This window comes from Nannobrachium achirus, assembly GCF_963921795.1.
Source record: "Nannobrachium achirus genome assembly, chromosome: 2".
Lineage (NCBI taxonomy): Eukaryota > Metazoa > Chordata > Actinopteri > Myctophiformes > Myctophidae > Nannobrachium > Nannobrachium achirus.
In genome coordinates, this window is record NC_137811.1 from 66,242,579 (window position 1) to 66,265,670 (window position 23,092).

The window sequence follows — 23,092 nt, forward strand, 5'->3', positions numbered from 1 at the left end:
AATCTACAAGCTTACAACACATGTGACTGGGTGTGAGCTTAATTGCCTTGAACGCTTTTTTATTATTTTATTTGTATTTATTTTGTACACATATTGAAAACATTTGTAATAGCCTAATATTGAACATTTTTAACAACACATTTTCTCTTATTTTTTCTACCTACCTGACACAAAAATATCAATTCATTTCAATTCAAAGGAGCTTTATTGGCACGAGAAAACATACGTTTACATTGCCAAAAATAACATAGAAACAGTTGAAAGGGGGGAACATAATATACAGCATTGTGTAAACAGAGCTATATGTAATATCTTCAGATATAGGGGTCAAACGCGGCCAAATAAATAAATAAATAGCCTTATTTGGCCTCCTCCCCTTCTTGACTGACACGAACATATTTGATAAACACTGCCTGTTCATTAAACTCCATCATAATAAATGAACAGGCAGTGTTTATCAAACATTTTCTATACATACCACTTTATGTATATAGTCATATGTAGGCGTGCATGTGTGTGTGTGTGTGTGTGTGTGTGTGTGTGTGTGTGTGTGTGTGTGTGTGTGTGTGTGTGTGTGTGTGTGTGTGTGTGTTTGTATATATGTATATATATATATATATACCGGTATATGTGTCTGCCTCATCAATATTGAGGAGCGCGCGGTGTTCTGTTGGTGGTGCACGCCTCGCCCCCCCCCCCTCCTCCCCCCGCTCTGTTCCCGTGCCCGTGACGTGCCTGACGTCACGTGAACTGCCCGTGTTCGTTCCAGCTGAGCGAGGACAGCCGTCGCGCGGACCGACCGTACACCCCCCCCCCCCCCCACACACACACACACACACACACACCCCACAGCCCAGCCCGACCCGTGCCCGTGACTTCACTGTATGCAAGAGAGAGAGAGAAGAAAAAGTACAGTAGAGAGAGAGAGGAAAGGCTGCCTCCCTCTACCCTCCGCCTCTTCCTAAAGCACACACACACACACAGGACAGAGAGAGAGAGAGAGAGAGAGAGAGAGAGAGAGAGAGAGACAGAGACACAGCAGATCAACTTGTCATCTGACCAGCAGTCAGTCCTACTCTACTGAGAGAGACGCACTTATTATTTACGCTTTCTTTTTCCTCGTTCACTGCGTTGTTGTTGTTGTTACTGCTGCTGCTGCTGCTGCTGGCTGCTGATTCTTCCTCTTCTTTATTGCACGTTATTATAACTGTTTTTTTCCATTCGCGGGAGGAGGACGCAGTTGCATTCCTCGCTTCTTCTGTGTTTTTCCGTGCAAGTATTTTATTTTGTATTTTTTCCAGCGCCGCATTGAATGGATGTTGCACATAGCCTGATATTATAGGCTGTAACTTTTGAGACATATATTGCAATTTGCAACTAACTGTCTGAGCTCCAGCGGCGAAGGAGTTTCTATTGATATTATTTGTTATTTCGTATTATTATTTACCATGGGCAGCTGCAGTGTTCCTGGGCAGATTGTCTGACTTTTATTTGTTGGCAACGCTGGAAGACTACAAACGGTCTTGGTTCCATTTAAAAAGGGAAAGGAATTAACATTCTGCACGCCCCCAGACTTCAGTGGAATACTTTGTTGAAAATGACTCTGCGTGGCACCGATCAAACCAAGCTGTCTACAAGTTAAAAAGGTAAAAAGTCGCTCTTATTAAGTTTTTGCCTTCATATGCCAATGTCAACCTACATTATTATCAGTTTGCTTTTAAGTATATATTCTGTGTACAATTACAATAGCAGGCTGCATAGAATGCCAACTGCACACAACTGCACAGGCAGCTTCTCTCTTCTCTCTTTCTCCACATGCACGCACGCGCACATGCGCGCACACATTCCCCATTCTGCTCTCTTTGCTCAGTCTGTCTGCTCTCCACTCATTCAAGAGAGGATAACTTTGTGTTTTATTTTCATAGGTTTTTTTTTGGGCCAGTTGCGTGTGTTGACCCCCTCGGCCTCCCTACTCATTGGAAGCAGAGGTATCCCCTAGTCTCCACGGACCCCCCACCCCCGGCCCACCCGGCCCTATACTCCACCTCTCCATCCGGTCCAGGATGTCCAGGCAGCTCTCTCAGCTCCTGACCCCCGACCTCCCAGCGGGGACGGCCAGCCCCCAGTTCGGCGGGACGACGTGCACCCAGGGGCCCGCAGGAGCCCTCACCTCCATGGCGGGGCTCAAGTCGCTGCTGCAGCACCCCATGAAGGGGGACCACCAGCGGTTGAAAACCTCCTGCGACGTGAAAGGTGAGCCTTATTTTTTTTCTTTTTTTACCAATAAGTTGACAACAGTAAGATGTCAACTCAAGTGGAGATGCCGTGCACGTGTCATTATGTTGAGACAACCTATTTGGGATATATGTCATTATAGGCGGAAATTGTCAAACATTGTGAAAATGGTAAAATAAAAAGAAGGGAAAAGATAAGAAAATAGCATATCTAACAAGCTCGGATGTGTTGTGTTGTGAGCATATAGACGCCTAAGGGCGAAATACGGCCGAGGTCGCACCATCTGTCTCGGCCATCTGTCTTGGCCATATATGGATTCTGTCGTCTGACATCATACTATACAATCCCTTTTATGCCCATATATGGAGATCTCTTTTATGCCCATATGGAGATGAAGAGCAGGTAGACCAACTATAACCGCCACAGTTGTGTGTTGTGGTTCATTATATTGTAATAACATGCTCTATCATACAGAAGTTACAAGTTATGGATTGCAGCTTTACATTTGTTTTGACAGCTGCTTCAACCAGTCTTCATCGTAAGGGAAGGCAGGTGTGTTTTAATCTGACACATCCTGTCCTGTCACGTTGAGACTCTGCTGATTTGTCTACACTGGCGTGCATTTAGGGAAAGGATTACAATTTAAAGCTTTACATTCCCTACGTCTTTTTTTTCCTTTCTTTTTTAGGCCGCATCTACTGTAGTGTATCAATCCAGAGCATCATCAGCTTCAAATAACTTTATTGACATTGTCAACCACTAGGTGTCCTCATACAGGAAGAGCAGAGAGACCACCTCCAATCATTATATTGTTTTAACATACTCTACCGTCCAGATCTGTTAAAATCCTTTATTCATTACAATAAATTCCAGATTGTAGTTTTAAGTTCCGCCCGAAGTTTGGATGTATGTATCTTTACTGTTATCACAACTATGATCTTTGCTGCGGCCTGTTGGCAAGCAAGCACTCTCATGTGCACTTGGAAGTTGGAACCTGCTAAGTTAATCAGACCGCTCGCTGCAATTTTACATTAATCATCATCTCAGTCACATCTACTCACCAAGTACAGTAACTGCACTGGAGTTACACAATAACACACCTAGCAGTGTAGAAACATAGCAAGTCTCCAAAAGTATCTCCTCGGGACAGTGAAGGGTGATACTGCATAGACGCAGACACCTGAGACCTCAGGGTCAACTCTAACACCTCGTTCATCTCCTTCACCTGTTCTCTCCCTGTGTTCCTTCCGAGCAGACAAAGACAGGAGTGTGGACATGGAGGATGACTCCATGAGGACCAGCAACAACGGCGGCGGCGGCTCCAGCTCCGGCGGCTACAACCAGTTCCTGGGGCCCCTGCTGTGGGACCGCAGCCTGCCGGCGGACGGCGGCCTGTTCCAGCTGCAGTACATGGACTTAGAGGAGTTCCTCACAGACAACGGCATGGGCCAAGTCGGCCTCCAGAGCGGCGGCGGCGGCAACTGCAACAGCTCCAGCGCGGCGCAGATCCCCTCGCAGAGCACGCAGTCGGCCATGCCCAACCAGAGCTCCCAGTGCCCGCCGTCCTCCCCTCCGTCATGCTCTTCGTCCTCTTCGTCCTCCTCTTCGTCCTCACCGCCCTCGCTCATTGGCCTGGAGGTGGCGCAGCCGCCCAGCGACCAGGGCCAGCTGGGAGGAGCCAATGACTATGGTGAGTTTGCCCCGCTTGTGCCCCCGAGATCAGTCCACCGCCCCACCCTCCCTCCCCAAACTCCGGTCAGCCCTTGGTGCTATCAAAGTGTCCTTGAGGAAAACACTGAGAGGCCTTTGGCTGCTCACGTGACGGCCCAGTGCAGAAATAAATAAAACAAAACTCTCCCACACTGAAGTTAACTGGGCAGAGGGACAGGAGAGGCTTGGGTTACTAGTGGCACTCTCATGCTCTTTAGCTCGCCCATGGTCATTTCCGGAAACCAAGCCTTACTTTGCTCGAACCAGAGTTGAAATAGCGTGGAGAAAAGATAATGTAGATCTGTTATTCACCTATATTCGCTGAATGTTTGCATATTTTTGCCCAGAATAGGAAATCTAGGGTTAATGTGGTTAAATAGTCCTCCAATTTAATATTGGCTGAGAGCAATGCAAGGTGATCTGGTGTTCTTTGAATTCCCCCCGACCCCCAAAACAAACAGACACATGCACGCACACACACACACACACACACACACACACACACACAAGCACGCACACACACACACACACACACACACACACCCACGCACGCACTCCCTTTAGGTTAGTGATTCAGCACTTTCACATTCCCCGTTGGGTTCGGGTTCATGCTAAAACGCCGTAGTGACCAAGCACTTTTCTGTCCTGCAGAGAATAAGACAAAGTCATGCAGGCCCTGAACATAAAGTCAACATGACAGAGAGCATGCAGGAACACAATGGTTAACAATGACTGGAATTCACTTTTTTTGAAGGAGCAGAGTGCACACACTTAAAAGATCAGCTTTTCTCTTGGGGGGGCTGCATGGATGGACGGTAGGACTGAGCCAATGAAGCTGCAAAACAACAATGAACGAGCCAAAGAAGGAGAGGGGTGGGGTAAATAAAACTTAAAGAGACGGGCAACGAGAGAGGGCAGAGAGAGAGAGATAGTTAGAAGAATAGAGTTTTGCTTTTGTCGAGTCAACCCTCAAACCTTCAACAAATACGTTTAGTATTTGGTTTAATGGAGTGTAATCTATGAACGACAACAAGCGAAAAACGTTCCTGCCGTGCCAGTTGTCGGCGTGCAGTCGGGTCCAACAGTGCAAAAGCAAGAGAGAGGGAAAGAGGAGTGTGTCTGAGTGTTTTGTGATTGCGTGTCTTTAAATCTCTCTCCCCACCTCACACGCTACGGACATGTGCACGCGTCGCTACACGTGCAGAGGCTGTGAGTACTAGAGAGAGAGGGAACTATAGGCGGAGTCAGCAGGGATGTGGTGGGAGGGACCACGAGAGAAGGAGGGAGGGAGGGAGGGAGGGAGAGAAAGAGGAAGAGAGCGCCTGTGCTGTTGTTGGTACTGGAGTTAAAATGGAATGTCCAACCGGCCCGTGACAGATCGACTACATTGATATAGATAAAAGAATGAAGATATGCAATATCAACACTGGGCTGGCTCGTTCTGCCATAAAGCTCCTACATCAAAGTAAAGATTTTAAAGGTGTTTTTTTTATTGCGTGGCAAAGGTTGAATGCTACACATTTGGATGATAATTAGTTCACATTAAAGTTGTGTGGTGCAGTGTGTAAGTTCAACCACTTAAGCTCTATTTTACTGCAACATACGATGAATAGAAAAATAGACGATCTTCAGGCTCGCAACACGTCGCAAATGTGAGCTTGAAGATCGTCTCTAGATTGCTGCACGACGCTGGCATATGACAGAGTAAATTAAGCATTATAGGACTTTACTTGGCCATTTTTGAGAACTTTCGCCTATTATGACCGGACCAAAATAGCGAGGGCCAGGGTTAAGGTGGTTAATGTTAACCTCGCCTACCAGGCTTTCTCCCGGGAGAGAGCCTGGTGTTCGTTCACAACAGACCGTTTGGTTTCCGCCTAAAGCCAAGGAATATCTACAAGGAACAGACAACACCCGGAAGTTGGCACGCCGGGTGGCCACTTTTGGGTGGCGGAAGTGACGAAGTGCTCATAGACGCTAATGTTAATTTTGGGTGGCCAAAGTGTCATGGCGGCGTCCCATGGAGCCTGAAATGACGAAAATGACGTTGGTGTCCGTTCCTTCTTTGATCTTCCTTGCTAAAGCGCGGAAACCACTAGAAGAAGCGGCGTCGCTTTGATTTAGTTCCCCCGTTTGTTTCCCCAATCCCTTTTAAAATGCTGGAGTAGCCTACGTAGTCTTGCCATTCGCTACGATTTGGATTAAAAGATGCACATACCAAACGAATTTTTCGAAAGCAAAACTACGCCTCATCAAGGTGTTTATTAGGTCGGCCCTAAAAGTATATCCTTGGGTGCAGGGGAATATTTGGGGTTAAAACTGAATCCGGTTGATAGTTCCGGCCAAAGTGTAGTCCGTCTAAGACTACAACATGACGTAAAGTGGTTTCCGCTCCCGACCGGATCAAACCCCGTAAAGTGAAGTGATCCCAGACTAGGTTAATGTCACCCCTCCTCTCCCCCTCTCAGCTTTCTTACTATATTCAGCCACCACAACTTGACTTATTCCCTGTTGACAAGTCTGATGATCCTGTTTTGCATATATAGGGGTGTCTGTCTGTCTGTATTCCAGTCCAACAGGAGCAGAGAACCAGGCTGTTAAGTGGCAAGACCCTAAAGGGGAGGGTGGGGCGTTGTAGCATATCGTCGATGTCGAGTGGAAAGCTTGTATGTCCACCACTGTTCGTTTTGTATTTATCGTTTTAAAAATGATATAAACTAGTGAAAATAGCCGATCTACAAGCACACAACGCCTCGCGGTGTGAGGCGATGTGTGCTTGTAGATTGGCTATTTTCACTAGTTTTGCGCAATAGTCTTGTGTGATGAACCAGGGCTTTACTTTATGGAAAAACATACAAATTTGAATCTTGGAGATACAAGGTTTCTGCCCCACAGTAACGATATATATACTGGCCCCACTTAACCACTTTCAACCTGACGTCTCTATTCTTAGCATGTCATTTAAAAGCAAAAATGTGCTTTCCAAGAGGGCTGCAATTAACGACACTTGTCATAATCGATTAATATGCCTATTAATTCCTCAATTATTTGATTAAGCTATTCAAGAATTTAAATAAAACGATATGGTCCGCACACGGGTAATAATTATGCTGCTCCCACCTTTCTTCCCACGTTTGGATCAAATGGATCTTATCAGGAATAGATCCATTTGAACAAGTGGGACCATATTATTACCACCAGTGGACCATATTATTTTATTTATGCTGATCTGCTGTTTGATCTTCTGGAGACTGAAGTGGATTATGCATGTTAAATATAAAACCATAAAATTACTGTATAAATTCGGTAATTAATACAACGTGATGGTAAAGGCTCATCGCATGTTATCGAAACCCACACAGACATCTCGTAATTGCTTTATACAGTATGTTCATCCGGCACATGACTTTTCATTTGATAATATGGAACACAAACACACTGAACTCAACTCAACGTTCAACGTTTTGGTATTAAAAGTTTGAAATAACACATACACACAAAATATACATGTATCGAGAAGATGTACACGATATCCCTCCAACCTACTAGAAACGATTATTTGATGACTAAAATTTAATTGGATTACTTTTAATGCAGATTAATAATTGAACCTTATAGTCCGGTGCGCCTTATAGTCCGGAAAATACGGTACAAGTCATCTTGCCCTGGAAAACCTGCCACAGCAGGAGAGCAGGTAGAGAGTGTTGGCTGTAGATGTTAAAGTGCGAGGGTGGGTGTCAAGGTGTTTCAGCAGATCTGTCAGCCTGGGTAGCGCAGCAGAGCAAGCACAGTGTCAGGCCGGCAATTTGACAACATGATTTAACCACATATGAACCTTAGCATCCCTATTCTGGGCATGCCATGATAGATCGCCAAAGCAGCATTCAGCGCCGACGACAAAGATTTATCCCAAATTGCAGATCTACAAGCTCACAACGCATTTGCAACGCAACACATTGTGAGCTTGTATATCGGCTGTTTTCGTCAAAGAGATTTGGTATAGAGTGAAAAAAGGCAAATAAGGATATATGGTTTAAGTCAGTGTTTCTCAAGGTGGATTCCAGGAACTGTGGGTTCCTTTAGGGAGGTCTAAATTGACCCATACAAGTCTGTAACTCTGGCAGTGTACAAATGAACCCTGACGGGTTCATTTGGTACCATTTGTACACTGTCAGAGTTAAGGGCAGACCTTGAAATGTGAAAGTTTGAGAAACACTGGTTTAAGTCATGAAAAAAGAGAGAAATATAACATTGACAAGCCCATATTGATTGATTGCATTGCGTCTCAATGGAGCCCTCATACAGGCCATGTGAAAAACATTACACAATGCATGTTTAAAGAACTGGTTTTCCCGGGGAGGGGTTGTATCTTACATAACACATTTCCCCTCATAGATTTCTCCATAAGGCTTTCAGCACTGGATACTGTATATGAGGTGGCCTACTAGTTTATGACATGTTGATACCCAAAGCCTATATTATTATGTATTGACGGATGCAAGAGGGGTGTGTGACAGTCAGCTCATGTGTCAGCATACCAGGAAATATTTGTGATATTATGGGAAAGGCGGTTGTTTTTTTGTTTTGTTATTGTTTTGGGTCTTTATTCTGTTATCGTGCAAACCCTCCCTCCCAGCTCCCAGCACACCTTGGAGACAGGTATAATATGTCGAAACTCGAAAGAGTTCCTTCGCCAAAAAATAAATTGTCCACATCGTTCTGTATCTCTCAAACGAAACGGACGCAGCCGTGAACTGGGTTTTAGCTTTATGTAAAAGAATACTCTTTTGCCAAGCCAAGTTACCTACTATAATCTTAAGTACACCATTAAAAGTATATAGGCCTACAGTATTTCTTAAGTTATTAGTTATAAGTGTTACAAATCCCAAATTCTTCAAATTTCTTCAAGTTTGCTAAATGTCTTCATATGCTGGGCTACAGCCCAACCTCAATTATATATTCAGAGTCTATTCTTAAATGTTAGTGAAACATAGAGCCCTCAGATGTTCACTGTAGTGTACTTCCATGGATTGTAAGGGTGGAAAATGGGCCTGCCTCTTCAGGGGAGCAGGAACAGTCCTTGTTTTTTTGTGCAGATAGAGTGTGGCTCTCTGCTGTCATCTGGTGGCTAGGATGCAGTACTGCTCACTTACATATCACAGATGGGAGTTTGAACTGACACTGTTGACTTCAACGAAGGCATTGGTAACAGTGCTAAAGAAATTATTCCATTGATTATTTGTTATTTGACTAATCAAATAATATATCTATTTTTTAATATTGCAAGATAGTAGATTAGCTATTTTCAGTATTTTAGAAAATCTATTATTTTATTAAAATCCTTTCATTTTTTATTCGATTATCTGCCTTCTTGTGACCTTGCGATTATTGGCATTGTGACCATTATTCAGTCTACCACAAGCGCTAAGCATCAAACCCTCTATTGCCAACATTCCACAAATAAGTACGTAAGAAAGTAAGCCTTGCTGAGCCATGAGGCCCATGGGGCAGGAGCCTGTCTCCTGTTTCTGTAGCGTGAGGCATCTTGATGTACAAGTACTGTACACCCCCTGGACATGACGCTAGTATGTCACAGGGACTTACCCACCAATCCAACCCTTGATGCTGAGCGCCAAGCAGGGAGGCAGTGGGTCCCATTTTCCAGAGTCTTTGGTATGACCCCCCCCCCCAATCCAACCCGTGATGCTGAGTGCCAGCGCGGAAGGCAGTGGGTCCCATTTTCCAGAGTCTTTGGTATGACCCGGGCCGGGGATCGAACCCCCGACCTCCCAGTCTCAGGGCGGACGCTCTAACCACAAGGCCACTGAGCTGGTGTTCCACACATTCCACAACATATACTCAAATATAACTCGTCATAAAGACACATAAACAACTCATCTCAAAAGTATTTCTTTTCCTCCCGCTTCTCGTCACCTCCAGGGAGCACGGGGACCAGTTTGAACGACTCGTGCGAGTCGCCGTCGCCCTCCTCCTCCTCCTCCTCCTCGTCCTGTCCTCCCATGATGACGCCCACGGGCAGCGGCTCAGACGAGGGCATCTTCGAGATGGACCCCACGGACATGGCCCTGTCCAGCATCCCCGGCCAGGACTCCTTCGACCCCAGGAGGCACCGCTTCAGCGACGACGAGCTCAAACCGCAGCCCATGATCAAGAAGGCCCGCAAGATGCTGGTGCCAGAGGATTTGAAGGTAAGGCATCATGTAATGACATTTTCTTCCACCTATGTGGTTCCAACACAGTGGTTTTCAACCCGTTTCATATCAAGGTCCATTATTTATTCGGCATTTGATGTAACATCTCAGACCCAAAACTATTTTGTTATCTTTGGATAAGATTACGTCCACAATCCAATCGAATCTTTGTGTGATAGAAACCTTTTTCTCCTTTTTTATATTAACCACTTGAACCCTAACGTCCATATTCTGAGAACTTTAGCCAAAAATAGCAGATATAGCGCGAGGCGTTGTGAGCTTGTAGATCGGCTATTTTCGGAGAGAGGTTTGGTGTAGAGGGGAAAAAGAGCAGACTAAGTACAGAGTGAAAGGTCAAGTTTATTAAGTATTTACGGTTCAAGTGGTTAAATATCTGAAAACATTAATTGACATGAATCCAAAATACATGATTGTGCTGTCAAACTATGAAACTATATGGAATCTATGAAGAGGTTGTGGGGGTCCCTACTTCATCTCTCTCTCAAGTAAGGGGTCCTTGGCCTGAAAACTTTGAAGACCCCTGTAGTAGAGACATGAACCGCCCCCATACCCCATACCTCCCCAGACAATCAGCCCTGACTGGGTCTAAAAGCATCAGGAATGCAGAACGTGGCAGCAAATGTAATAACCTTGTACAGCGTCAGATAGTAACCTTCCTGATTGTTTGATGCGATTCGCAGCATTTCTGGGGACAGAAATGATCCTCCTGAGAGGGAGAGAGGTTAACTGCATTTTGATGTGCCATTAACAAGATGCTGATATAATCCATTTAGTGTTAACTTTAGTTTCCCCTTATTCGGCGAAACGACCGGGGCGTTAAAAGTGATGTGATGACAGCGGCGTAATGAAATGATAGAGGCGGAGAGGAGGATGTAATTTGTTCAGATGAGATGGGGGGGCAAAAGGCCCCCCCAGGGCTTTAAGGAGGAAATGTCACCTCTAAAAGTCCTGTAGCAAGTGTTGGAAAGTACATTAACCCAAGTGCCATACTCTTTAAGTACAAAATTGAGGTACCTTTACTTTTTTGATATGTTATACTTCTACTCCACTACATCAGTTTTCAGGCTAAGGACCCCTTAGTTGAAAGAGAGATGAAGCAGGGACCCCCACAACCTTATCTTATCATTCATTCCATATAGTTTCATTGTTTGACAGCACGATCGTCTGTATATTTTTTGTCAATTTGTGTTTTCAGATATTTAACCACTTGAACCGTCAATACTTAATACATTTTACCTTTCACTCTGTATTTAGTCTGCTCTTTTTCCCCCTCTACACCAAACCTCTTTGCTGAAAATAGCTGATCTACAAGCTCACAACACCTCGCAGCGCGAGGCGTTGTGAGCTTGTTACCTCTGCTCCACTACATCTCAGGGAGGGAATCGCTGGAAAAATACACGCAGGCTTTAGTGTGTCGGTGTGACACATGCACCTTTCATGCATTTTCTTTTTCCTTTTCTTCCTTAATAATTGCCATCACTGCTCCTTTCACTTTTGTGTGTCTCCTCTAAAGGACTATTATGAATGTGACGGCTCACATGTCACCTGTCTCCTCGCTCAAAGATAACGATCTGTCCGCCCTCCACCTTTATGCTCCTGTCATTGTTTTTATCAAGGAAGTCGACGTACAGTAAACAGATATACAAAGCGCCACCAAACACGTATACGTTCGTTGAAAGCGCGGACTCGTTTAGAATCCTTCTAGCAACGAATGACGCTCTTATCCAGACAGAGTGGCTTACATCATACATCACACAACACAAACATCAAATGCAGAGAGAGGGACATTGTAGTGCCTCAGTAAACTAGGATCACAGGTAAACCAATAACCTAGCTACGTATAGGGGTGTAACAATATAGTAACTGAATCGAAAAATCGATTTTATTTTGCAATGATCTGCTATATTGTTATGAAAAAGCATATATCGTACCGTTTAGGCTTTGTATCGTATCGGTATTGTTTAAATTGCAGATAATCTGTATGGAATCGTTTTGCAGTGCAAATAATTGATTGTATGAAAACTAACTATTTCTGCGTTTGTGTCTCTCTTTCTTCTCTGGAGCAGGACGACAAGTACTGGTCACGGCGGTGTAAAAACAACGAGGCGGCCAAGCGGTCGAGGGACGCGCGGCGCCTCAAGGAGAACCAGATCTCGGTGCGCGCCGCCTACCTGGAGCGCGAGAACCAGTCGCTGCGGCAGGAGGTGGCCGAGATGCGCAAGGAACTCGGCCGCTGCCGCAACATCCTCAGCAAATACGACAACCGCCTCGACGACCAGTGATGGAAGGACGAGGGAGCGTATTAAAAGAACAAAACAAAAATCTCGGGATTCTTGTTTTTGTTTTGACTCAAAGGACACTTGTTTCTTATGGTGTGTGGCGCGACGGACAGTAATGATGGGGAAACTGGTGGGCGGCTATAATGTTTATGATAATGATGTGATAATGATGATGATGATGATGAATGTAATGGGAGATATATAGGGTGATATGTATGTATATATTTATATATAGATACACACACATATATACAGTATACAGTATATATATATAATTATATATATATTTATACAGTATACACACATATATCTCAAAGCTCAGGTGTCTTGTTTTTTCGCGGAGGCGTGTCATAGTTGTGACGCGGCCCCTAACATGTTCGACTGGACGGGACTAGAGTGATAATCAGGCTAGGCTGAGAAGTGGTGGTGACTTTTAAAGGGTTTTGCTATCGGAGAATTGTATATTTTTATAATATTGAAGTAAATAAAAAAACAAACATTTAATAGAGAGAGAACAAATTTGGAGATTAATTTTGTATATTTTCTATGTGAATGGGAAAGAGAGAAAGAGAGATATAGGAGAGAGAGGGAGGGAGAGATGCTGAGATCTCTTTACGACATAGATGAGTCAGGTGGCGGCAATCCGGTTTGAGTCATCATAGATGTTAGAATAGCTTTAACAGGCAGGATCAGGGACTTGGGCTGGGAGAAAAAAAATTGTTTCAATTGTAAAATATAGAGAGCAAAAATTATCTCAAAATTGTATAGTTCAACATTTCTTTTTTTCGTTTGTGGATTTTACTCTAGCACTTACATTTTTTATTGGTTCTTGGTTTCTGTCACTGGGGAAACAGGCATGCCGAGAGAGAGAGAGAGCGAGAGAGAGAGAGTAAATGTAAAAAATGTGAGAAATGGGCAGACAGTGTTTACCATTTCCAGTATTTTGTCCTTTTGTCCCGGTGTGGGTAAAAGTAACAATATTACTCCTACTTGCATTCAAACCTCACTATATTTGATTAACTTGAATCTCAGACCCACTGTTTAACGTGAGATAAACACCCTAAGAGGAAATGTTGGATTTTTAAGAGATGGTTACATCTCTCTGTCTCTGTCTTTGTCTCCGGTTCTGTTCCTGCCGGGTTATTCTGCTCCACCCTGTTGTATAATATCCTACTATAGCTGGCATAGAGCAGTGTTTGTGACTCCCCAGGTAACAGGCCCTCCTGACCTACTATGTTTCATTGTCTTCGGTATTCATCTGTAGCTCTTCTGACAATACCCCTTACAGTTAGAATAATCTAACTCCCCACACCTCCTCCTGCGTCTCGCTTGTACATGACTCACAGCTCATTCAGATTTTCAGTAATGTAACAATGTACAAAAAAAAAAACTAAACAAAAAGTCCAGTAACTCCCCCCAGGTTGGGGAAACGCACATGGATTTTTACTGTAAGCTATCATTGAACCATGATTACCGTTTTTCTGTTTATGGATGGATCAGACGCCTGCATTCGATGGGGCCTCCACAGGTCTTTTTGTATTTGCTAGAGCAGTGTTTCTCAACCACTGTGCCTGGGGACCTTTGGTGTGCCCCTGAGAAGGCTCAAGTGTGCCCCTTGAAACTGCTTGAAAGCCAGTATTGTATTTATCATTGATGAATCAAAATGATTTAAACTGGTGAAAACAGCCGATCTACAAGCACACAACGCCTCGCGGTGCGAGGCGTTGTGTGCTTGTAGATCTGCTGTTTTCACTACTGTTGTGCGACAGCCTTGTATGATGAAACAGGGCTTTACTTTGCGAAGAAACGTACAAATTTGAAACTTGGAGATACATGGTTTCTCCCCGACAGCGACGATATTTACACCCCCCTATTACGTTGGTGTGCCCATGGATTCTTGGCACATGAAAAGTGTGCCCATGCAGAAAAAAAGGTTGAGAAACACTGTGCTAGAGAGGTCTGAGCGGAACCTGAATGTGGGCGAACGTTGAATGAGTGTACGGATGCATATATTTGTGTATGAATTTCAGGAGATGGGCTTCACTGCTCCCATTGACCGGAATGTGTGTGTTAATTTCTCAGATTTCTGGGACGAATAAAAAGCCAAAATTTCTGATTGTCGATTTGCCGCGAAGCTTTGTTCATACCTTTCCGTTTTATTTCCTTTCTGTCAGTACTGCGGCCCTAACTGTTTACTGTCTCTCTGAGTTTGTCCGTGTGCCCCCAGAACCTCCACGACGACATGGTACACTGCTTGTTATGTTCCTTCTTGGGGCGGCAATGACCTGGCCAATCCAGTGACAGAGTGCTTTTTTTAATCCCCTTAATGACCATGTTGAATAGCTACCATTAACTACTATTATTATTATTATTATTGTTCTGATTATGATGATTGTTATCCCTCTTATTATCGCTGTTCTGTACTATTGAATGATTTTTCTTTCTTTGGATGGACATCATGGATCTGTTTTTGCATCGTGAAAAACAACACCTTCTCGATCTCGAGATTGTTCCTCAGAGAGACTCTTGCGAGAGATCGCTGAGAAACCCTTCAAACTGACATCCATGGCATGTGGACGCGTTTCCCCGCGTCCATGCCTCCACGCGTTGGACCTTGGTGCTCCTATGGACTCTATATTACACCAAACTAAGCTGTTCCGCTCGAAAGAACTACCTTTCTTGGCCTCTACGTTGACCACAGATACTTTTCCGACCCGATACCTTTCACATGAAGGTCATGCAGACTTGATTTACCCATCATTACAAACCTCGTTATTTTTCTTTCATTTCTTTTTTTTTTACCGTTCTCTGTTGTGCATGGGATTTGTGCGCACACTACTCTTCAGTTTATTTCGACCCCCTGTTTTCACCTTTGATCAGCTTGATCAGTGAACTCTTGGGCTGTCCCATGGGCAGGTCGTGATACCTAATCTCCCCCTCACAGATGTGGTTGGTGACTCTTTTATTAGTGGCTCTAATTGAACTTCTTCTATCCTGCTGCGTCAGTAGTGTGTCCATGGTGCCCGCGGCCTGCTTCGTGCTGGTGATGTGGATGTTAATGGAGATCTTTCCCTGAAAAAAAATAAAAGATCGCTCTTATTCACTGCTACCATTTGTTTTCCTCTTCATGACATGTTTGTTTATGTTGGCGTTGTTTCGTTAGATTACAGACGATTTACTGCAGGGGTGTCCAAGCCTTTTTTCAAAGGGGGCCACATTAGAAAATATTAAATCACCCAAGGGCCGCCGACTATATCTCCTGACAAAATGTACTTTCGGTCGGACCATAACAAAGTCACATACATATACACCGCAAATTACAATATATCTTTAACTATCATCAGCAATATTTAATATCAATAGCCTTTGTCAGGTGTGTGCTCTGAACAAAGCACAAATAACTCAAATTACCAAATGTAACCAGATGTGCGAAGTAAAAATACAACAAAATAGCCCTTCTTTGACCCCTTCAGAATGAGGGAACAGGGAACAAGGAATCCTGACAAATTATACTATAAAACAAGGTTCTTTAACAGGGGGTTCGGGACCCCTAGGGGGTCCTCAGAGTTATTACAGGGGGTCCTCCAAATCTTTGTGTGATAAAAAAAAAAAAATGCATTATAGCCAGATTCTTAACCAGATTCTGATAACTTTAGCCAAAAATAGTAAATCTACAAGCTCACAACGTTTCACGCTGCGAGGCGTTGTGAGTTTATAGATCGGCTATTTTCTGCAAAGAGGTTTGGTGTAGAGGGGAGAAGTATTGACAGTTCAAGTGGTTAAATATCTGAAAACACAAATTGACATGAATCCAAAATATGATTGTGCTGTCAAACAATGCAACAATATGGAATCTATGAAGAGGTTGTGGGGGTCCCTGCATCATCTCTCTCTCAAATAAGGGGTCTTTGGCCTGAAAACGTTGAAGACCCCTGCTATAAAATATTCTTGTTTGACGGTGCTGCCGGGCCGTTTATAGTACAATTTAGGAATGAAGCCATAATGGGCCGTATATAAAATTTGTTACCAGGCCGCATTTGGTCCTCATTTTGGACACCCCTGATTTACTGCCACAAGCCCGGGCCTGCTGGACATTGCTCTCAGTCAGGTGAAATTAGATCTTATTCTGCATGGGTGTACTGCCGTGAGGGGGGCCCATAGATTAGGAGATTAGAGACCCATGATATATTGGAAATGACAAAATACATATCGTCGTTGTCGAGTGGAAACCTTGGCTTGTCCAAAACTCTTCGTCTTGCATTTATTATTTTAAAAATGATTTAAACTAGTGAAAACAGCCGATCTACGGTGCGAGGCGTTGTGTGCTTGTAGATCTGCTGTTTTCACTACCTTGGTGCGACGGCCTTGGATGATGATTCGGGGCTTTAGTTTGCGAAAAAAAACGTACAAATTTGAAACTTGGAGATAGGTTTCTGCCCGACAATGACGATATAATAGCCTATGAATTTATAATACTGTCCCCAGTAGGGGGGCCCTTGGGTTTATTAAACCCATCAACCCTATACAAATTACGCTTGTGCTCTCAGTGCAGCCTGGTGGAACGGCATCGTCTCCAGTTCACACTTGGACGGACTCATATAGCAATAAGCAGACACCAAACACACACTGCACTGGACAGAGGCTTTGTGGCTTTATTGAATCTTTCTCAGAACTCAATTAACTTGGTACTTGAAGCTTATATTAACTCTGAGACTGAGCCATGGATTAAAGTCTCTGTCCACAGTCATGTCCCTTTGGTGTGGTTTAAATCCTCCCAAAAGAATCAATGCACATTTAAAGTATCTCTCTCCTCCCTAAATTAGCTTTACAGTACCTCTTCCGTTGCCCTCATTTAGTATTACAGAATATATGAATCTGTATACCAGGGTTCTCCAATTAGTTTTGCCCAAGGGCCAAATTATGTCTAGGGTACCATGCCGAGGGCCACAGCATTGCAGGGGACGACGGTGGCGTTCCCGCTACTCCAGTGACAGTTCGGATATCGTCGTTGTCGGGTGAAAATCTTGTACGGTATGTCCAAAACCGTTCGTTTTGCATTTATCATTTTAAAAATGATTTAAACTAGTGAAAACAGCCGATCCCGCGAGGCGTTGTGTGCTTGTAGATCTGCTGTTTTCACTACTTTTGTGCGATGGCCTTGTTTGATGAAGCAGGGCTTTACTTTGCGAAAGAACGTACACATTTTGAGATATGGGTTTTCCACCCGACAATGACGATATACGAGTTTTGTTGCTGCTCTTATACCACCATTATTACTGGGGTTGGTGGGGGCCAGACAGTGGCCCCCCATGGGCCGCAAATGGCCCGCGGGCCGCCTATTGGGGAACCCTGCTGTATACTATTGTATCCTCCAGACTTTGGGTAATCAAACGAGTAACCACATGGACACCATGGCAAAAACACAAGATATTAACTCATCCATGTTGGGGTCTGGAACGGAGGAGCGCCTGTTTTATATCACATAACATCCCTGCATGTAAATGCAGACATTTAGGGAGGCTCTGATTGTTGAGTTGCCCGAGTGCCCTACCCAAACTAGGAGCAGACATGAGACCTTCTAGAACTGCAACTCCCATTGCAAAAATGCAAATAAACAGTTTACATTGGAGAAAGGTTTTGAAATCTGTTTCAATAAATTTCAGATTGATATATATCTCTGTACTTTTTGCGACCGTAGGTCACAGTTAGTATGAAGACATATATGGAGATCCCTGATGTCATCAATATATGCCCATATATGGAGATTTTATGCCTATAAATGGAGAACACCCTTAGGGTGTCTTATAGTAATACCTAATATCTAAATAAAGACCATTACTGTATCAAAATTAATCAGCAAACTATAGGCCTACTTTAAAAAGATGATTATGGTCACGGCCTTAAAAGGTTGAGAACCACTGCTATTATAGCTACGGAGCCTTAGCCACTGGCCACAGAGGACTGAGGAGAGAAATGCACAAAAACGCTGCATAACCGTACAAAAGTGAGAGTCCAAGTCCACTGCATGGGTTAATAATCTCTCAAGAACAGACGTCTCTAAATGAAAAGGAACAAAATAGAGAGGACGCTGTTTTGTTCTTTTACGATGGCGAGCCAGATAGCTGTATGGGTAATCAGCATGCTACTGTATAAAGAGGAGAGCACTTTGGCAATTCTAAACACCTGCTGATCAATAACCCTTGCAATGAGTCACGCCCCCTCACGTACAACACAGTAATGATAAAGTTAACAGAAATGCTATAAATAGCTTCAATTAGGGAATGGTCAATGCCGGAGTCGGACAGGCAGACGGACAGATGGACAGATTTTGGCGTCTCCGAAGTGTGTGTGAGTGTGTAGGTAGATTTACTGGTAAAACGCCTCAGGGCGACATGCGACGGTCGCGCCAGTTCTTGGCTATGGCCAGTGATGTATATCAGACCAGTTACCCAATCTCAACAGGAACTGTCGAGATTGGCAGAACATGCCCATATATGGACATTCCCAAATATGGGCATTCCCAGATATGCCCTTAATATTGATGACCTTTGGTCGCAAAAAGCTCACCTATTAGCTCTTACAGATCTGCTATTTAGAATCAATTTTTCTGGGAAAATGTTGGCTACAACCAAAATGTTGGTTGAAATCAGCTAAAAGGTCAATTCTCTAACCTCAGGCCCATTTAGATGATAAAGATGATAAAGCCAATTTCTTATGTAGTTCTTGTGTCCATGACTCCATGCCCCTGAGATGCATGTTTTGACTTTGGCCTGTCACATTGTGCACATTCTTTGAATGGACAGACAAACAGTACCAGACATACATTCTTAGACAAGAATGCAATGTGGGCAATGTTATTTTTGTTTGGTGATTCAAGGAAGAGTTCATGTCAAATGATTTTGACTCTTCTTATTTTGACTAAATTCACAGGGCAAGGCAAGTTTATTTGTATAGCTCTTTCAAACAACAAAACTCAACCTGCTGTAATTATAATATTAAACACTTAAACCCTACAGTATACTTTGTTGACCAGGGTCCCCCAGGGGTCTGTACTTGGCCCCCTCTTTTTCCCCCTCCACATAAGTCTTCAATTAAAATAATGATCCATAAGCTCACAATGTGTCACAATGCGGTGCTTTGCAGGCTTGCAGATCTACAATATTGTTGCTGCATGTTCGCCTAACATGCTAGGGTTCATAAATGGTTAAGCATTGAGATATTAATGCCCAGAGCATTCGTGAGTGTGAAAGAACATATGTGAACATATTTGAATACAATAAAGTTTAAATAAAACTGAAATTAAATTACAGTGCAGAATTAATGTTTAAAAACCCACAGTAAAAAGCAATGGCAAACAGAAAGGTCTTCATAGCTTTGATCATTGAATTGTTTCAGACCAGCTGTTGCAGACCTGTTTGTTCCAGATGTATATGTGGTGCATATGAAACTAGATGGTTGGTTGTAAAAGCTGCAAAATGCTTGAGTTAATTCAAATCAGAGAATATAAAGTGGACTTTTATGAACACTGTACAATGTAGGCATTGTGCAGATGCTCTTATTCAGAACTACTTTTACCGTACAAGTGCGAGATCCGATAAGCACAGTATAGCCTGAATTCTACTCAACAAAGGTTAATAGTCACTGCCCGTAGTGCGTCAAAGAAGCGAGGATAAACAGTGGACATAGCATCTGTCTAAGCTAGTAAGACGCCTCAGGGCGATAAGCGACCTCGCCCTCGCGCCATGTCTCGGCCATCTGGCCAGTGATGTATATCGGACCAGTTACCCATATATGGAGACCTCTGCACCCATATATGGAGATCCATGTACTGTTATATGGAGATGATGTGTGAGAGCCCAAACATGCTTACTCGGTTATTCGTTATGTGAAAGTCCTATGATGTCTCTGACATCTGACATCATACATACTGTACAATCCCTTTTATGCCCATACATGGAGATCCCTGTCTGTAGAACCAGCCACACAGATATGGGCAGTCTTGACCATCTGTCTTGGCCATATATGGATTCTGTTAGTGTGGTATGTGGCCGATGTGGCCTCCATATACAGGTATGGGCATTCCCATATGCAGTCCTGTTTGATATGGGCTTAATATTGATGATATCAGGGAACTCCATATATGGGCATAACATGGATTCTGTTATCACAGAGAAGCCAGAGCGTGATGTCAGAGCAGCAAACCCATTCTGTTAGCATGGTTTCCCTGACATCACAGTGACGTCAGGGAAACCCATAGACTGTAAAAAAGTGTACACGTCTAGGATGGAGTCAGCATATGCCGTTTCACATACTAAAAACTGCGACCTTCGGTCGCAACAACATGCTATCTAAATAACATTCTTAACACTTGTGGTGGACAGGAAAACATGAGAACAAGTGACAAAGATATATCTGCACAGTAAACTATAGCATCTATCCAAAAAGTGACAAGGTGGGATACAGGGAGAGAGGAGAGGAGTGCTGGGGGTGAGGTGGAGTCTGAAGAGGTGAGTTCTTAAGTCTACCGCAGAGAATGGGGAGTGACTTTGCAGTTCTGACTGAAGTGGGGAGTTAATTCCACAGCTTGGGAGCCAGGAGGGGGGAAAGAATCTACTTGGGTGTTAAGGGTCAACTCTAGGATGTGTGGAGCGTTGTCCAGGGTGTTTTAGGGAAGGTTTGGAACAGACTTCCTGTGTTAGCTGATGTAGAGTGTTGATGTAGGGTTGTCAGGTTGTCTTGAAGATATATTTGTATATGGGTTCCAATGACTTTTGGTTGCCTTGTAGGCCAACACCAGTGTTTTGTACTGGGTGTGGGCAGCAACTGGAAGCCAATGAAGGCAATACAAGAAAGTATCTTTATGCATTTAATTTAATAGACCCATAGTCACGTTAGTGGACAAACAGCTCTCAGATCAGTGCTGCGCTGGTCAACGGAAAATCATTGTCACAGATAGATCAACAGCAGGACATGTAGCAATGACCAACTGGGCCTTGTGATACGCTTAGGGGATATCATTTAAAAACTGGTTGTGATAGGTTTAGGGAAGGAAATGTAGAGGTTCAAAAGAACATGCTTATTAGTTTGTGTGTGTGTGTGCGTGCGTGCGTGCGTGCGTGCGCGCGCGCGCGTGCGTGCGTGCGTGGTGTGTGTTTGTGTCACCCCCTCTTCATCTGCTGTCTAAACAGAAATGGGTGAAAGGTCCCTTACAATGGAATTTTACCCAATGTTCTCCTTCTCAACACGAACCAGATGTGTGTTCCAATGCATGGGCTGTACCCTCTCTCTCTCTCTCTCTCTCTCTCCCTCTCTCTCTCTCTCTCTCTCTCTCTCTCTCGTCCCCCTCAACACCCCCACCCCCCTCCCTCCTCCTCTCTTGTCCTCTCCCCTTCCTCCCCTTTCATCCCATCCCACCCTTTGTTTCCCCCCACCCCTCTCTCTCTCTCTTTCCTCCTTTTCCTCAAAAGCTCTGTGTGTGTGCCCGAGTCTCCTCATAGCGTCTGCTGAGGCCGGGCTGGAAGGAAGGAAGGATGGACTGCGTTGTTCTACTGTTGGCGGCGGCGCTGAGCGCTCTGGCTGGAAGCGTGACCCCTCAGACTGCAGGTGGGTTCCTCAGTCAGTGTCTTCTTGACAGGGCTCTGTCTGCAACACACACACACACACATGCTGTACGCACGCACACACACGCACACGCGCACACACGCACACACACACACACACGCGCACACGCACACGCACGCACTCACTCACACACAGGTCTGGAGCCTCACATTGACATTTTAGTGCACTTTTCTTACACCCGACAGTGATGTGGTGTGTGTCTGTGAGTATGATAGAGACTGCATGTGAGTAAGATGTGATAAAGTGAATTTGTGACTCGTAACAGATGTTTATGGTTCATACATATATAGGACTGGAGTCCAGTGATTATTTCAAGTGATAGGCAAGGCACCTTGCACATGAAAACATGCATGGGAATCTTCAAAGGTTTTATATTTTGAAACAGTTGTGCAGATGTGCCATTTCAAAACTTTTTTTTGCAGAACATTGAGCTTGTAGATCAGCTATTTTTGCTATTTTTATGACCGTCTCTAACTTAAATATACCTATGAAAGGTGGATTATGCTTTTCAATGGGAATGAAGTGGTTTCTTGACATTTGGGAGTTTCTGCAAAAATAGGCTCCATTCTCCATAAAAATGTTAAAGGCAAAACAGGGAAAGAAACCTGTGGGGGAAAAAAATGCATTTGCAAGACATTTTCAGCAGTAAATATTGGGGAGAGTTTTTTCTGCTGGTGATTCAGTCCGAGTGTATCAAAGGGTGCGTTCGGAAATGCGCACCGGGTGTGGTTAGGGTTAGGGGTTAGGGTTAGGTTTTGGCATAGTTTTACTGAGGTTAAGGTTAGGGTTAGGGTTAGGGTTAGGCATAGTTTTACTGAGGTTAGGGTTAGGATTAGGGTTAGGTTTAGGCACTCACTACACTGAGCACACACCCGGTGCGCATTTCCGAATGCACCCTTTGATACACTCGGACTGAAACACCAGCAGAAAACACTCTCCCGTAAATATTGAAGAGTTGAAACGCACACCTGTATCTGACACTCGGCATGCACTGAGAGAACAGGTTGAGTGTTA

General features: G+C 44.0%; 2 protein-coding genes across 3 annotated transcripts in view; both read left to right on the forward strand.

Annotated features, from left to right (window-relative positions):
* Positions 1 to 1,030: 1,030 nt before the first annotated feature.
* Positions 1,031 to 14,123, forward strand: dbpb (D site albumin promoter binding protein b). 2 transcript variants are annotated; one of them, XM_080746257.1, is made up of 5 exons: positions 1,031 to 1,646; positions 1,926 to 2,253; positions 3,491 to 3,925; positions 9,886 to 10,154; positions 12,242 to 14,123. In XM_080746257.1, exons 2-5 carry the CDS (start codon positions 2,064 to 2,066, stop codon positions 12,458 to 12,460), a joined length of 1,113 nt encoding a protein of 370 aa, XP_080602383.1. In that variant the 5' UTR covers positions 1,031 to 1,646; positions 1,926 to 2,063; the 3' UTR covers positions 12,461 to 14,123. The 2 variants fall into 2 exon arrangements, with proteins under 2 accessions (XP_080602383.1, XP_080602384.1); XM_080746258.1 differs by having other exon boundaries at positions 12,245 to 14,123.
* A 7,864-nt stretch (positions 14,124 to 21,987) lies between these two features.
* ntd5 (ntl-dependent gene 5) overlaps positions 21,988 to 23,092 on the forward strand; it is a gene marked incomplete at both ends in the record, with an annotated part of 53,900 nt that continues 52,795 nt past the window's right edge. Inside the window, one exon of the mRNA XM_080743598.1 lies at positions 21,988 to 22,060. Coding sequence (XP_080599724.1) covers positions 21,988 to 22,060 — 73 coding nt within the window. The remainder of the gene's footprint in view (positions 22,061 to 23,092) is intronic.

Coding starts and splice junctions, on each gene's coding strand:
- dbpb (XM_080746257.1), top strand. CDS start 2,064: ATGTCCAGGCAGCTCTCTCAGCTCCTGACCCCCGACCTCCCAGCGGGG. Junction 3,926..9,885: donor GGGAGGAGCCAATGACTATG/GTGAGTTTGCCC, acceptor CGTCACCTCCAG/GGAGCACGGGGACCAGTTTG. Junction 10,155..12,241: donor TGGTGCCAGAGGATTTGAAG/GTAAGGCATCAT, acceptor TCTTCTCTGGAG/CAGGACGACAAGTACTGGTC.